The sequence below is a fragment of the Sorex araneus genome, chromosome 2 (genome assembly GCF_027595985.1).
Source record: "Sorex araneus isolate mSorAra2 chromosome 2, mSorAra2.pri, whole genome shotgun sequence".
NCBI lineage: Eukaryota > Metazoa > Chordata > Mammalia > Eulipotyphla > Soricidae > Sorex > Sorex araneus.
The window spans coordinates 232,166,062-232,181,960 of record NC_073303.1 but is presented as its reverse complement, the minus strand read 5'-3'; the positions used below and the strand labels follow the sequence as shown (position 1 = coordinate 232,181,960).

General features: G+C 63.0%; 2 protein-coding genes across 2 annotated transcripts; both read left to right on the top strand.

Moving 5' to 3' along the window:
• Positions 1 to 1,606: 1,606 nt before the first annotated feature.
• JAK3 (Janus kinase 3) lies at positions 1,607 to 12,927 on the top strand. Its single transcript, XM_004616856.2, has 23 exons — positions 1,607 to 1,790; positions 2,143 to 2,266; positions 2,421 to 2,532; positions 2,663 to 2,808; positions 2,940 to 3,234; positions 4,313 to 4,435; positions 4,507 to 4,664; positions 4,810 to 4,921; positions 5,109 to 5,295; positions 6,300 to 6,427; positions 6,582 to 6,713; positions 7,228 to 7,312; positions 7,893 to 8,020; positions 8,691 to 8,823; positions 8,899 to 9,050; positions 9,128 to 9,278; positions 9,617 to 9,750; positions 9,915 to 10,107; positions 10,758 to 10,882; positions 11,118 to 11,290; positions 11,698 to 11,815; positions 12,032 to 12,142; positions 12,512 to 12,927. Exons 1-23 carry the CDS (start codon positions 1,607 to 1,609, stop codon positions 12,617 to 12,619), a joined length of 3,312 nt encoding a protein of 1,103 aa, XP_004616913.2. The 3' UTR covers positions 12,620 to 12,927.
• Positions 12,928 to 14,398: 1,471 nt separating this feature from the next.
• Positions 14,399 to 15,293, top strand: INSL3 (insulin like 3). Its single transcript, XM_055124600.1, has 2 exons — positions 14,399 to 14,582; positions 15,124 to 15,293. Exons 1-2 carry the CDS (start codon positions 14,399 to 14,401, stop codon positions 15,291 to 15,293), a joined length of 354 nt encoding a protein of 117 aa, XP_054980575.1.
• The last annotated feature ends 606 nt before the right edge of the window (positions 15,294 to 15,899 follow it).

Here is a 15,899-nt window from a genome sequence, read left to right as displayed (position 1 = left end):
TGGTGGCTGAGGCCATGTCCCCGCCCCGTCCTCTGCAGTGACTTTCTGTAAGTGACAGGCAGGAAGTGGGGCTCACCGGAAGGCAGCTCAGCCCGGACTCCATCGGCAGGAGCAGGTAGGGGCCGGGGGACGCCGTGAGGAGGGTAGGGTCAGGACGGTGATGGCTGGGCCGCAGCGCAGAGAGAAAGGGAGGCGAGAGCAGGGTGGGGGGTGCTGCCCTGGGCGGGGGACAGAGGCCACTGCTTTGTCCTGCGGGAAGCCAGCGCCCTAGGCCCCAGCCCTGTTCCCTGCAGGCATCCCTGCCCCCAGCCCTGCTGGTCCCCCTTCCCCCCCAGGGCCAGCTATGCCTGGGCTTAGACTTTTGGGGTCGAACAGGGACTTTTTCTTGAGGCCCTGAAAGCCTATTTTCACTTTCACTATTAAAAATAAAGCATGTGGAGCTGGAGCGATAGCACAGTGGGGAGGGCATTTGCTTTGCACATGGCCGACCCAGGTTCGAGTCCCAGAATCTCCTATGGTCCCCTGAGCACCGCCAGGAGTAATTCCTGAGTGCAAAGTCAGGAGTAACCCCTGTGCATTGCCAGGTGTGACGCCCCCCCAAAAAAAGCGAGAAAAAAAAAAGCTTATTTCTGGGGCTGGGGGCCAGTGCTGAGGGCTGGAGCACAGGTTCAGGGCCCAGATGGGGCCCCCAGTGCCACCACGGGTCGCCCTGGTGGCCCCTCCCAGCACTGCTGGAGGGCGGGGAAGACAGAAGCAGAACAACTCTTAGAGTTGAAACTGCTGTGGGAAGGCACTCGCCTGGCGCGTGGCCGGCCTGCTTAGGGTCCAGCACTGCGCAGGGTCCGAGCCTGCCAGAGCGGGAGTCAGCCCTGAGCACCCCAAGAAGTTGGCTCCCGGAAAAGAGATGGAAATCACAGGCATGCCCTGGGGCTTTGTACAGAAAGTGCCGCAGGAGGTCAGTTTGGAGCAGGTCAGGTTCAGGGCTTGAGGCTAGGCCTGGCCGCAGGCGTCCCCCACGCCACTGCCCCAGGCTCTCTGTGTCTCTACCTTTGTCCAGCGCTGGCTGGATCACACCCCAGCAAGTGTGTCCTCCTCTTTCACAGCCAGATCCCAGGACAGGCACGAGGATTGGGTGGGGCTGGGACCCGCACCCTGGGGTCTTCGCCTCCTTCTGGCACTGCCAAGAGGTCATTGCAGAGATGTGAGCCCCACTCCTAACTTTTACCAGTTTACAGGAGCTTATTTCTCAGCACGTGTGTGCACAGGCAGACAATGTGTACATGTGTGTGCATGCATGTGCATGCATGTATAAGTGCATGTATGTATGTATGTGTGCATGTGTGTGCATGCATGTGTGCAAGTATATGCATGCACACGTGTTTGTGTGCATGTGCATATATGTGTGTATATATGTGCATGTGCACATATGTGTGCATGCATGCCTGCACATCTGGGCTGGATCACTCTTCCTGGAGGGTGCAGACAACCTGAGGGTTTGGCCTCGGGCACCCAAATGCCGGCTTGGGGGACTCACAAACTCAGGGTCAGAAGGTGGGTACTCCGCTCCAACTTCTTCACCCTTCTGTCCCCTTCCCCAGCGCTAGGCATGGCCCCGCCCAGCGAGGAGACGCCCCTGCTCCCACAGCGCTCCTGTAGCCTGTCTTCCTCAGAGGCCGGTGCCCTGCAGGTGCTGCTGCCCCCGCGGGGACCTGGGCCTCCCAGGCGTCTGTCCTTCTCCTTTGGGGAGCACTCAGCGGAGGAGCTGTGTGTGATTGCAGCCGAGGCTAGCGGTGAGGGGGGCTCTGGGAGTTGGACCAGTGGGAGGAGTGGTGGACAGACCTGAGTTGGGACTGGAATAGCTCCCCAGTGGAGTTGGCCTGGGAGCTGGAGTTTTGAGGGATGTACAGGAGTGTGGTAAAGTGGTGGGAGCTTGGGGGAAAGGCAGGTGAGGAAAGGTGGTTACGGTGCGTGGGGCCAGTGTGGGCTCTCCCTGGAAGCAGTAGGTGCTTGTGGGGAAGAGCTGAGCGCCAAACATGCCCAGGGCCGACTCACTTCCTGAGCGTGTGAGCAGCGCTGGGAGGGGGCGAGAGCCTGCCTGGTGGTGGGGGGGGGGTCCTCAGGGAAGACTCGGTGTCCCCATAGGCATCCTGCCCGTGTACCACCCCCTCTTTGCTCTGGCCACGGAGGACCTGTCCTTATGGTTCCCTCCCAGCCACATCTTCTCGGTGGATGACGCCGGCACCCAAGTCCTGCTCTACAGGCTGCGGTGAGCTGAGGGTGCGCCCATCCGCGGTGTGGTCTGTGGGCTCTGTGTGGAGCGAGCCCGGCACAGAGGGGACGGGGTGGTGCCCTGGGTCACACAACGGGCTCTCTGAAGTCACTGCGCAGGGGCCCCGCCCTAGTCCAGGCTCCCCTTCCAGATTTTACTTCCCCAACTGGTATGGACTGGATAAATGCCACCGCTTCGGGCTGCGGAAGGAGCTGGCCAGCGGCGTGCTGGACCTGGCAGTGCTGGAGCACATCTTTGCCCAGGTGTGGGGCTGTAGGGGCTGCCTGAGGCCCGGGAGGGGGCAGCTGACCGGGGAAGGGGCAGGACTCAGGGGACGGGAGGGGACAGGAGGGCAGCGGGGCAGCTGTGCTCAAGGTCAGTCTGGGTCCCCAGCACCGCGCAGACCTGGTGAGTGGCCGCCTCCCCGTGGGCATCAGCCTCAAGGAGCAGGGCGAGTGCCTCAGCTTGGCGGTGCTGGACCTCGCCCAGATGGCATGCGAGCGGGCCCAGCAGCCCCAGGACTTGCTGAAGACAGTCAGGTGAGGGCTTCTAGGAGATGGTGTCCGGCCTCTCCCCTAGAGAGCCCAGATGCCCTAGCCCTGGCACATTCACCCCCACGACCCTGTCCCCCCCAACCCTGCACTGAGAACTGCCGCCCCCGCCCCTGCAGCTACAAGGCCTGCCTGCCCCCCGGGCTGCGGGAGCTGATCCAGAGCCTGAGCTTTGTGACGCGCAAGCGCATCCGCAGGACTATGCGCCAAGCCCTGCGCCGTGTGGTGGCCTGCCGGGCCGACAAACACTCACTCATGGCCAAGTACATCATGGACCTGGAGCGGCTGGAACTGGCCCGGGTTTCAGAGACCTTCTGCGTGGGCCTCCCTGGGGTCACTGGGGACCAGGTTGCCAAGGGGCTGCTCCAGGTGGCTGGGGCCAGCGGCATTGCCTGGAGCCTTGGAGGGCAAGAGGTGAGCACAGGGCGTGGACATTGGCCAGTGGAGGAGGCGGGGGCGAGGGGAGGGACAGGGGTATGGACCTGCTGCTGAGTGGGGGCGCGAGGCGGGCAGGGTCACGGAGCAGGTGGGGTCATGTTGGGCAGTCACAGAATAGGCAGGGCCTGATGAAAGGTGCCCCGGAGTGGGAGGTACTGTATGGGGCGGAGTCACGGAGTGGGCGGGGTCTGTTAATGAAGTCTGAATGGGCGGTACTGTGGTGGGCGGGGTCAGGGATGGGCGGGGTCTGCCGATAAAGTCTTACTAATGGGCTTTTAGTGGGCACTCATGGAGTGGGCGGGGCCTTGATGGTGAAGCCGAGTAGCCCTAGTCATGATGGTGGCACTCATAGGTGGGCATGGCAGGCGGAGTCAGTGAGGGGGTGGGTGGGCCCACTGAGGGCAGAGGGCAAGGCAGTGGAGTGGGTGTGTTTCTGAAGGGCAGTGGGTGGGGATCTGAAGGGTGGAACCAAACACAGGATAAGGGCAGGACACCGGGAGGGGGAAGGCAGGCGAGTGGGTTGGAGTCTGTCAGGGCAGGACAAGGGCAGATATAGACAAATGAGCGTGAACATGAAAGGGGCGGGGTCCGAGAGCGGAAGGGGCCTTGAAAGAGCGAAAGGGGGCAGACCAGGCAGAGCTGTGTGGGGCACGGCCAGTGGTGAGTAGGTAAATGAGGCAGGAGGGAAAATGGGGGTGAACTGCAGGGGAGGGGCCGATGAGGGGCTGGGCAGTGTGTGGGCTCTGTAAGGGGCAGGCAAATGAGAGTTGGGGCTCAGAAAGGGGTCAGGACCGGAGGGAGAAGTTGGGGGTGAGGGTAAGGCTTCTTGAAGGTCCAGGGGTCTCAGGACTCGTTGCTGAGATAGCTGAAAGAGGGAGGGGCTGGGAACAGCCTCATGAATGGGGTGGGGTGGGGGTGGGGGTGGGGGCCAGTGGGGAGGGTGCTGGAGGTGATAAAAGGGAGGAGCAGGGGTGGGGCTGTGAAGAGAGGGGCTAAGAGCAGGACTCAGGGGTTCTGGGGGCCAAGAGGGGCCTGACCCTTGCTCTTCTGTCAGGCGCTCCAGCCCTTCTGTGACTTTCCAGAAATCGTGGACATTAGTATCAAGCAGGCCTCTCGCGCGGGCCAGGCCGGGGAACAGCGCCTGGTCACAGTCACCAGGACGGACAGCCAGACCCTGGTGGGTGCCACATCGAGGGGTGCAGGGAGCAGGCCCAGGTGCAGGGGCGCTCACCCAGGGGATCCCCACAGGAGGCTGAGTTCCCGGGGCTGCCCGAGGCCTTGTCCTTCCTCTCACTGGTGGATGGCTACTTCCGGCTGACCACCGACTCTCGTCACTACTTCTGCAAGGAGGTGGCACCGCCACGGCTGCTGGACGACATAGCAGAGCAGTGCCATGGGCCCATCACGTAAGCGTGCCCCAGGCTCAGTGAGGTTTTGTGGGAACGGTTCCCTCTCTGACCCCTGATGCCTCGGGGCTGCTCTCTGGGGGACGGATACCAGCTGGCTGGATCTCGTTCAACCCCTGTCATAGGCCCCCACTTTACCCCACAGCCTGGACTTTGCCATCAACAAGCTCAAGGCTGAGGGCTCCCTCCCTGGCTCCTATGTTCTGCGCCGAAGCCCTCAGGATTTCAACAGCTTCCTCCTCACAGTCTGTGTCCAGGTTGGTCGTCAGCCACAAGGGGCCAAACGGGCATGGAGGGCTTCCCGGAGAAGGTGGCATTTGAGCTGAGAAACGCAGAAGAGGAGGGGAAGGCATTTGCAGTGTGGGGAACAGCTGATGTACAGGTTTAGAGGGCCTGAGGGGAGGCTGCTGTCTCCTCCGTCTCAGGGCACACCTCTCCTTGCAGACCCCGTTGGGCCCCGATTACAAGGGGTGCCTCATCCGGTACGACCCCAAAGGCAGCTTCTCCCTGGCTGGCCTTGGCCGCCCCCACAGCAGTCTCCGCGTGCTCCTGGCAGCCTGCAGGGAGAGTGGTCTGCACGCGGATGGTGTGGCATTGAGCCTTACCTCCTGCTGCGTCCCCAGATCCAAAGGTGAGCCTGGCTTCTCTCTGGCTCGTCACAGTTCCCATGTCGCCAACGGCAGGAACTGCAAGTCAGAATGGTTCAGGGAAGAAGTGATTTCCCAGGAGGTGGCTGGCGACGGCCTCAGGCAGTGCTTGGCTGCTCCTGTCCCTTGCTGTCTCTTCCTCCCTCAGTCTCATGCTCCTTCCCTTAACTGTTGCCTTTCCAGCCCCACACACTGGGCTATGGTGCTCCCACACCTGGTTGCAGTGCTCACAGGCATTGGGGTTGCTATTCCTGCCAGGATGATGGTGGCCCTGCGGCCTCCACTCAGAGCTGCAGGGTGGTGCTTGGGGTGAAACTCAGGCGAGCGCTCTGTCTTTTGACTACCTGACCTTTCTCGATATTTTTTTTTTTTTTTTTGCTTTTTGGGTCACGCCTGGCGATGCACCGGGGCTACTCCTGGCTCTGCACTCAGGAATCACCCCTGGCAGTGCTCAGGGGACCATATGGGATGCTGGGAATCGAACCTGGGTCGACCACGTGCAAGGCAAACGCTCTACCCACTGTGCTATTGCTCCAGCCCCTCTTGCTGTTTTTTTTATTATAATTATTATTTTTTGCTTTTTTGGGGGCACACCCGGCGATGCACAAGTGTTCCTCCTGGCTCTGCACTCAGGAATCACTCCTGGTGGTGCTCAGGGGACCCTATGGGATGCTGGGGATCAAACCTGGGTCCGCCGCGTGCAAGGCAACTGCCCTACCTGCTGTGCTATCGCTCCAGCCCCTCTCGCTGGGATTTGCTTCTTTCTAGAGCCAATTTCACAGCCAGCAAATTCCACCAGCGGGAAGGGTCTGCGCCCACACCAAGCAGAGGGTGTGGGCACAGACCCTTACGACCACGCACCTCCCCCACGCCTGCCAGGACTCCCTGAGTCACCTGTGTCCTGGCCCCTTCCTCCTCAGCTCTTGGAAGTCCATCTTGAAGGACCTTTCACCTCTGACCTTTGACCCCTGAGCCCCTTTCCCCGTAGAAAGGACGAACCTGATCGTGGTGCGAAGCGACTGCAGTCTGTCTGCATCGCCCCCCATCCACCCCCAAGTCCAGTGCCAGCTGAGTCAGATGACCTTCCACACGATCCCTGCCCAGAGCCTGGAGTGGGTGAGGCGCCCCAGGAAACGGGGAGGGTCCTCCTCGGGGTGAACACAGACCTCGTGCACGACACCCCACTCTGTGCCTCCAGTCTCACCCTGGGGCCAGAGTCGTGGCAGGGGGGCCCCTTACGGGGCTCTCTGGCTGCTTCTTCACCCTCCAGCACGAGAACCTGGGTCACGGGTCCTTCACCAAGATTTACCGGGGCCATCGGCACGAGGTGGTGGATGGGGAGGCCCGGGACACCGAGGTGCTACTGAAAGTGATGGACGCCAAGCACAAGAGCTGCATGGAGGTGAGTGGGCCGGGGTGGCCCGGATGGCAGTGCGGGGACAGACCAAGAGATCAGAGAAGCCGAGCATGCGGTGACAGCCACTCCAGAGCGGGAATGGGGGGGGTCAGGCATGAGTTTCAGGTGTGAGGGAACCCTAGGCACAGGGACTCACAAAGTCCAGAGACTGGGGCGGGGGAAGTGGACCCTCAGCGGGCCCCCGGGGGAGGCTTAAACTCTCTCCTCAAACCCCGAGTCTCCTGCTGTATGAGGGCCACCAGGTCAACCACCAGGGAAGGTTCTGCGTTCCCCCAGGGACTCTGATCACGGGGCACTGAGGGTGGGTTCCAGGGCGGGGCCTGAGAGGTGGGATGGCTCCAGCCTGGGCAGGGCTGGACACAGGCGCAGCTGACTCCAGCCCTCAGTGTCACCAAGCTCCAGAGGTACATGTGTGCACAGCATCTATCTTACCCTCGCTGGGAGGACCCTGCACTTCCCCCAACTCCCCTCACTCCTGCCTCCAACTCCCTGCCGGCAGTCGTTCCTGGAAGCTGCGAGCCTCATGAGCCAAGTGTCCTACCAGCATCTGGTGCTACTCCACGGCGTGTGCATGGCTGGAGACAGTGAGATGCCCCGCTCACAGGCCCCTCCCACCAAGACCACTTCTCCCCTGTCCAGCACAATCGCAGACCACGCCCCACCTGCCAACCCCCCCTTCGGCCCCGCCCACAGATGCCTTGCCTTCCATTGGTTCTGCCCCACCACCCCACCCACACAGACCACTCCTCCCATTGGTCCCACCAGCCGGCCCGCCCACAGAGAGCATACCTCCCATCAATCCCGCCCCCACCAAACCACGCCCACCTGGGCCTGCCCACCCGAGCCCTCTGTGGTGTGGTGGCACCAGGAGTACCAAGCTGGAGCCTGCCCTGGCAGAGCCCCCACGTGCTCCAGACCCCATCCTGTTGGTAGATACTCCGCTGGATCAGATGCCGGTCACAGCTGGACGATGGGGCGGTGCAGTGAACCACAGGAAGCTGTTCACCCAGCTGGGGGTGGGGCGTCAGGCAGTGATTCTGGATTCAGGGTGAAGAAATTAGGCGAGAAAAGTACAAAGGGAGGTTCCAGGTAGAAGCCAGATGCCCCTAAGGGTGGAGCTAAGGGCTCTGCTATGGTCTGAATCTCCCCTCCTTGCTGCCCCAGGTATCATGGTGCAGGAATTCGTACGTCCCGGGGCACTGGACACCTATCTGCAGAAGTGTGGGCCCCTGGTGCCGGCCAGCTGGAAGCTCCAGGTGATCAAGCAGCTGGCCTACGCCCTCAACTATCTGGTGAGTGCCCCTCCACGTCTCCATCTCCGTGCACTGGGCAGAGGGGCAACTGTGAGTGCGCTCTGAGGTGTGAACAGAAGGAAGGGCGAGAGGGGCACTGGAGACCCAGGAACAGCTGGGCCCCCATGGACATCAGGGGTTGGGGAAAGTGCGTGGGAGCATTGATGCTTTGCCTTCCATTGGTTCTGCCCCACCACCCCACCCACACAGTGGGTAGGAGTTTATCAAGAGCAGAAAGGAAGGATGACTGAGGGCTGGGTAGGAGTTTATCAAGAGCAGAAAGGAAGGATGACTACTCATTGGAGGGAAGAGACTGGATCAGCTTGGTAGATGGATGTGCCACATGCCCGGGGATGCGCTTGTGTGACAGGAGAACAAAGTGGGGTTGTGGAGAGAGAAGCAAACGGGAAGGGTGAGCAAAAGCTGAATCTCAAATGGCCTTGAAGGCCAGGCTGAGGAACTATGAACAATCCCGAAGGAGTCAGCCATGGTGAGGGAGGTGTTGCGGGGAGAAAGTCAGGTCAGCACAGTGGTGGAAGAGAGTCTAGGCATGATGGTAATGTATGGCTTGAGCAGTGCCCATGGGCATTAAAGGATGTATAGGAGTTCGCCAGTGAGTTCATTCATTCATCAAACTCTCTTAACCTCTGGCTGTGTCCTGCCCACCTAGGAAGATAAAGGCCTCCCCCATGGCAATGTCTCAGCCCGGAAGGTGCTGCTGGCTCGAGAGGGGTCTGATGGGAGTCCCCCATTCATCAAACTGAGCGACCCTGGCGTCAGCCCTGCTGTGCTGAACCTGGAGAGTAAGAATGAAGGGTGAGGGCAGGGGGGTCTCGTGGGACCCGGAAGTGGCTCTCTGATCCCCTTCCTTCCCCCAGTGCTCACAGACAGGATCCCCTGGGTAGCTCCCGAGTGTCTCCAGGAGGCCCGAACCCTCGGCTTGGAAGCAGACAAGTGGGGCTTCGGGGCCACTGTCTGGGAGGTGCTGAGTGGAATCACAATGCCTGTCAGTGCCCTGGATCCTGCCCAGGTCAGGGCGCAGGGAGGAGGGGGCCACGGGTCCCCTATAGGGTGCCTGTGGCTGACATGCCCCCCTCGTACCCTCAGAAACTCCAGTTTTACCAACGACGGCAGCAGCTGCCCACGCCCAAGTGGACGGAGCTGGCCGTGCTCATCCAGCAGTGCATGGCCTACGAGCCCCGCCTCAGGCCCTCCTTCCGCGCCATCATCCGGGACCTCAACAACCTCATCACCTCAGGTGCCCGCTCATGTGGGGTGCCGTCAGGACTTCGAGGGCTTGAGCTAGACAAACCCCCACCTGCACGCACACAACAGTTGGCTGCTTGACGAGCAGTCCCTCGGGTCCCTGTGGAGAGGACTGTCCCTTTCCAGCTAGCCCAGCGGAGTCTGGACACACTCTCTCACCGCCATGGGCCGTTGCTCAGGCTGTGTGCTACACAGGGGGCGTACGTTTGTCCAGAGGCTTCTGCTCATTCTCCCAAATTGCCTCCCACCATGCACAGAGAGAGCGAGAGTGCAGGTGGAGGCCACACAGTGCAATCAGCTCCTATCCACTTTCCCCCTACTGCCCCCCAGATTATGAGCTTCTCTCAGACCCCAGCCCCGATGCCCTGACACCTCGGGATACACTGTGGAGCGGCGCCCAGCTCTGCCAGGACCCCACCATCTTCCAGGAGAGACACCTCAAGTACATTTCTCAGCTGGGCAAGGTGAGGCACCCTGAGCCCCGCCCTGCCCCACATCTAGGGGAACTGCGCTCTGGGATCACCCCTGGCACGGCTCGGGGACCCGATGGGATGCTTGGGATGGAGTCTAGGCAGGCCGCGTGCACCGCTGGCGCATCCACACTCTACTGTCCCGGGGCCCCTGCCAGGGCAACTTCGGTAGTGTAGAGCTGTGCCGTTACGACCCGCTGGGTGACAACACGGGTGCACTGGTGGCGGTGAAGCAGCTGCTGCAGCACAGCGAGCCCGAGCAGCAGCGTGATTTCCAGCGGGAGATCCAGATCCTCAAAGCCCTGCACAGCGACTTCATCGTCAAGTACCGCGGAGTCAGTTACGGCCCAGGTTAGCCCCGGGCGCTCATCACCAGGGGGCGCTGGTTCCCCCAGCTCACCTGAGCCACTGGCGCCAGCCCCGTGGAGCAGACCTGGACAGGTGTCTCAGCTTCCCTGCACATCCATTTCCCTGCTTGAAAGACGGGTTTAATTTTTTTCCCTTTTTTTTGGGGCGTGGGGGCACTCCCGGTCACGCTCAAGGCTGACTCCTGGCTCTGCGCCCAGAGAATCTGGCGGGGCCAGGATGCCAAGGTTCCAACCCAGGTCAGTTTTGTAAAAGTCCCGCGCCTCGCCTGCTGTCCTTATGGCCCCGTTACTCAATCCCTCTACAAAACGGGCTTAGATGAAGCTGTGTACTGCTGACCGTGGAGAAAGTGGGTTAGACCCAACTCACACCCCACCTTGCAATGCAGATTCCCAACCCCACCCCACCCAGTTGTTGGCTGATTTCACACATACAGAAGCACAAACCTGGGAGATGCCCTATGAATGGGGTTCCTTGACAGTGGGAGGGAGAGGGCTTGGCGTGATTCAGGGCTCAGGTGATGGGTGGGATTGCCACTGTTCCCACTTTACCACACGAGGTCTGGAGGGACACTGCGGAGGGGAGGAACCAGCGTTGGGTCGGATGCTGACCTGGCCCCCCGCTGCAACTCCCAGGCCGTCAGAGCCTGCGGCTGGTTATGGAGTACATGCCCAGCGGCTGCCTGCGAGACTTTCTCCAGCGCCACCGTGCGCGTCTGGACGCCAGCCGTCTCCTGCTCTACGCCTCGCAGATCTGCAAGGTGCGACGAGAGCCCTAAAGGGGTGCCCTGGGGCCTAAGCTGGCTAGGCCTCACACCCTGCTCTGGGTGGGGCAGGCTGACGGCTAAAGTCTGGGCCCAGCGCAGGGCAGAGACGTGGAGCGAGTTAGGGCCAACACTGGTTAGCAGGGGAGCGCACTAGGGTCGGGGTGGGGTTGCGGGCCCAGTTCGGGGCTCTTGCCCAGGCTTCCCATGGAGTCCCCCCACCCGCTTGCAGGGCATGGAGTACCTGGGCGCCCGTCGCTGCGTGCACCGGGACCTGGCCGCCAGGAACATCCTGGTGGAGAGTGAGACGCATGTCAAGATCGCAGACTTCGGCCTCGCTAAACTGTTGCCGCTGGACAAGGACTACTACGTGGTCCAGGAGCCCGGCCAGAGCCCCATCTTCTGGTGGGATCCGCCGCATCCCGCCCACAACCTAACCCCGCCCCCCGAGCTTTCCTGGCTTCTCCCATTGGCCGCGCCTTAGCCCCGCCCTGTCTGCGCCTCCTGACTTCTCCCATTGGCTTTTCCTTAGCCCCGCCCTTTACACGCCTGGCCTCTCCTTGACCCCTCCCCTTCCACTTACCACCTTAGCCCGGCCAGACCTCGCCCAGCCCCACCCCACCCCCACCCCTGGGGGTACCCGGCAGCCACAGCTCTGCCCTGACCCCTAATCCTTGGGGCACAGTCCTGTGCCATCACCTGAGTCAGGGAAACATGGGCGCTGGCCAGGGGATGGGGGGCGACCCCTCAACGCCCAAGGAGCCCTCCGGCTCCCCGTCCTCTGCCCCACGCGGGTGCTCCCTGTCCCCCAGGTACGCCCCTGAGTCCCTGTCAGACAACGTCTTCTCGCGCCAGTCGGACGTGTGGAGCTTCGGGGTGGTCCTGTATGAGCTCTTTACCTATGGCGACAAGAGCTGCAGCCCCTCGGCTGTGAGTCACCTCCCCCAGCCCAAGCTCCCTGTCCCCTGACCCCACCAGGCCTGGCCCAAGCCGCCTCTCGCCCACTGCCCTCGTTTGCTCACCGGGTGGGGGCGTCTGTGACCCCATATAGGGGAACTGCAGTGAAAGTCCACCCCCTACCACCTATCCCCCAGACCCCTGTCCACGGCCCCTGCCCCCCTCACAGTGCAGTGCCCCCTCCTCCAGGAGTTCCTGCGGATGACAGGGTGTGAGCGAGACGTCCCCGCCCTCTGCCGGCTCCTGGAGCTCCTGGCTGAAGGCCAGCGGCTTCCTGCACCTCCTGCCTGCCCAGTAGAGGTGACCTGGAGGGCCTGCCTCAGTTTCCCAGTTTGCCCACTTGCACAGGGCGGTCTGTGAGGTCTGGGGCCAAGTCAACAGCCCTTCAAAGCCTCAGTTTTCCCAAAATGGGCACAGGCAGTGTCTCCTGATGTGGGGGTCTGTGAGTCCCATCAGGAAAGGGGCCCAGGGTGTGGCCGTGCTCATGAAGGAGTGAGCAGCCCCCAGGTCATGTGCTGGGGAACCCCCAGGAGGGGCCTGACCCCCACTCCCTGGCGTCCAAGCACTGACCTCAGGGCTGCTGGGAGGGTCAGCAGTGGCATCGGGCCTCTAGGAGGCCTTGGGATGTGGCAGGGGCGCTGACACTGATGGAGACTGTGCTCCCCCCAGGTTCACGAGCTCATGAAGGGGTGCTGGGCGGACAGCCCACAGGACCGGCCGTCCTTCAGTGCCTTGGGCCCCCAGCTGGAGGCGCTGCGAAGCGGGGCCCCAGGCTAGTCCCTTCCGCCTGGACCCCCTAGGACACACCCTACCCTTCGCTTCTCCATCTCCCATGCACACGCCTGTGGACTCTGGTCTGGGGGCGCTGTGTGACCTCGGGCGGGCAGCTACCCTCTCTGGACCCCTGGCTCCATGGGAAGCCCTGCAGGACAAATGAAGCTGCTTTTTTCTGGGGGCAGCCCTGCCTGGTCGAGCAGCAGCCACTCCCCGGTGTCTGGACTTGGACAGAAGACGGACGTGTTAGGCACCCAGTGTCTGTCCAGACTGTCCTCTCAGAGTGGGGGACCCTGTGTCCCCAGGCTTGGGTCCCCTTCTGTCCCAAAGAGGTGGGAGCAACGGGGGGGGGGGGGAGGGTGCTCACATTGCATGCAGTGGACCTGGGTTCCATCCCCAGCACCAAGTAGAGTCCCCGAAAAAACACCAGGAGTGAATCCTGAGCGCGGCTTGGCCCCCTCCCCCCAAATTAACAGCCCAAAGGGCGAGCGCAGTGAGGGGAAGGCCGCGTGGTCGGGAGTGGCTTGTGGAGAATTCAGAGCTTAGATCCACGCCCGCTTGCCGGGGGCTGGGCAAGTGGCTCGTCCAGCCTGGTGGCTGCCCAGTGGCAGAGTGAGAGGCCCAAACCCTCTGCTCAGCAGAGGCTTCCCGGGGCACAGGAGGCCTGGGGGGTTGGGGGGGTGGTGGTCGTCTGTCCTTCCCACTGCTCCTACAGCGCCCTCTAGAGGACCTGCTCTGACCCGCCTCCCCGCACCCTGCTGCTCCCACAGGGCTGTGCCCTTGGTTGCCCTTCTCTCTCCTCCAGCCTGGGGACCCCCAGGCCAGGCTGCGGCTGGGGGGCTTTGGACGTGTTTGTGGCCAATAAAGGACTCCGGTGGAGAAAATGGGCCCTGACCGTGTCTGGGGAATGCTCGGAGTGTGCTTACAGCGGGGCAGAGGCCCCTATAGGAGCCACCCTGGGCACCACGAGGCGTGTTGGGGGCAGGGAGCGGTGGGGCCTTGGCAGCACCTCTGGGGAGCAGCTGCTGCCCTTGGCTCCCTGCCGGGGCTGCTGATTAGAAGTTCTTGGTGGGTAGAAGGAACAGGGCGCGTGGGGCTCAGAGGGCAAGGCTGGGGGCCAGCTCTGTGCAGGGGGGGAGGGGGGCTCAGGGCTCAGAGGACTGGGCTGGAAGGTGGGGGGGTGCAGTACAACGGGGCTTCGGAACCCCCAAACCAGCCTTTAAATTTGTCTTTTGTTTGTTTGGGGCCACCCCAGGCGGTGCTCAGGGCTAACTCCTAGCTCTGAGCTCAGGAGTCACTCCTGAAGGGACTTGGGGGACCATATGGGCCCTCCCCCCATCCTGTCCTCTGGCCCCTTAATTTTCTTTTCTTTTTCAAATTTCATTTGGTCCAGTGCCCTGCCCAGCCCGTGCCCTTCCCCGCCCATGGTCGGCGTCCATTGCCTTTGGCTGGCCATTCCTCCGCTATCACCTTCGTTGTTGCTTTGCTTGGGGCCACCCCCCGCGGTGCCCAGGGAAGCCCACAGGGTGGCCACGTGCAGGCACGGGCCCTCGGACGGCCCGGTCTACACTCGGGATGTTTGGTTTCTCCGTGTCGGTTTCACCTCTGGCCCCAGCGGTTCCATCGGCGCCAAGGCCTGGGCTGCGGGAGGCGGGACCCCGGCCCTGAGCGCGCCCTCGACCTCCTGCCGCGCCCTGGGAACGCTGTGCGCCCCTCCAAGGCCTGCAGCTGGGCGGCCCCGCGCCTATAAAGGGGGCGCGGGCGGGCGGCGTCCTCGCTGCCATGGCCCCCCGCGCGCTGCCCTGGGCGCTGACGCTGCTGGGCGCCGCCCTGGCCCTGGGCCCCGCGCCCGGCCCGGAGGCGCCGGAGAGGCTCTGCGGCCACCGCTTGGTGCGGGCTCTGGTGCGCGCGTGCGGGGGTCCGCGCTGGTCCCCCGAGGAGGCGCGGTCCGCGGCGGGCGGCGACCGTGAGTCGGTGAGGGGCGGGCGGGCAGGACGGCTCCAGGACGCCCGGGTCGCGGGGAGCCAGCGGGGCCCGGGGCCGCGACCTCCCGCCTTCTCCACTGCTCGGACCCGCTGCCGTGCGGGGTGCGGGTAGCGCAGGGCGGGGCCGGCCCGTCCCTGGCACCGCACAGGGTCTCAGGAGCCTACCGGGAGCGCCCCGATCTCTGCTGGGTGTGGCCAAAAAAGCCTAAAAAGGAGAAAAAAATGAAGGTCCGGGAGCCGCCCCTGGGTCCCCGCATAGGGCGGGGGGTCGCGCCCGGCAGGTGTCTACAGCCTGGGGCCCCGGGGGGAGGATACAGAGAGCTTGGGGGCTCTCTGTAGCAGGCGGGCAGTGGGGTGTGTCCGTGGGAGCAGGCACGCGTGGACACCTTTTGGGTGCCAGCTGCAAGCTGGGATGATAAGCACCCCCTTTCCGTCACGTGGTCCGTTCGTGCGGGAAAGCAGACTGCTCTCAGCTCTAAGGTGGCTTCCCGGAGCCCCATTCTGAATCCTGTTTGTGCCCAGGGGAGCTGCTGCAGTGGTTGGAACAGCGACACCTCCAGGATCTGGTGGCCGACGGGGACATGGTGCTGCCTAGGAGCCGCCGCAGCCGGGCTGCTGACCCCAACCCCGCCCAGCACTGCTGCCTCCACGGGTGCGCCCGCCGCAGCCTGCTGGCCCTGTGTCCACGCTGACCCCTCCGCCCCCCTTATAGTCCATAAATTTGTTCAGAATTCAGAGCTTTCCTTTCTTGGGGGGACAGTTGGGTTTGGGGGCCACACCAGGCAGCGCTTGGGGGTTAGGAGGACCCCTGCAGTCTCACTGGCCCCTGAGGGCAGTGGGAGGGTCTAGCCCTGGGCAGCACTCACAGGGGGAATAATTCAAGGCAGTGTAGGGGGGCAGAAGGTGCTGCTGGCCAAGGTCAGACCAAGGTCAGGGTCCAGTCCTGTCTTCTCCGATGGATGCCATGAACCTCCACATAAAATGGACACTTAGTGGCCCATGGTGACCGTTCCCTACAGTACCCTCCCTTCTCCCTGACTCGGGGATTGAGTGATCGGACCGCCAGAGGATGCGGCCAATCAGAGCCAATGTGCACCGCCCCCCATGGTGGATCCTTGTGCCTGCAGTGGACACAGGCTCACCGTGGGCAGCTCACAGTACAGCTGAGAGGCCCTTGGTGGACACATGCCCCAGCGCCATTCCCAGCACCCTGACATGACCACCCTGGGGCATGGGCGCCAGCCCCACCCCCTCACCCTCACAAAGATGGGTCACTCTCAAGGCCCCGTGCGCAAGAC

Bases quoted from the DNA above. Each gene is read 5' to 3' on its own strand.
- JAK3 (XM_004616856.2), top strand. From the start codon at position 1,607: ATGGCCCCGCCCAGCGAGGAGACGCCCCTGCTCCCACAGCGCTCCTGT. The intron at 10,883-11,117 runs GTGCGACGAGAG...ACCCGCTTGCAG, and splicing joins ACGCCTCGCAGATCTGCAAG to GGCATGGAGTACCTGGGCGC. The intron at 12,143-12,511 runs GTGACCTGGAGG...TGCTCCCCCCAG, and splicing joins CTCCTGCCTGCCCAGTAGAG to GTTCACGAGCTCATGAAGGG.
- INSL3 (XM_055124600.1), top strand. From the start codon at position 14,399: ATGGCCCCCCGCGCGCTGCCCTGGGCGCTGACGCTGCTGGGCGCCGCC. The intron at 14,583-15,123 runs GTGAGTCGGTGA...GTTTGTGCCCAG, and splicing joins GTCCGCGGCGGGCGGCGACC to GGGAGCTGCTGCAGTGGTTG.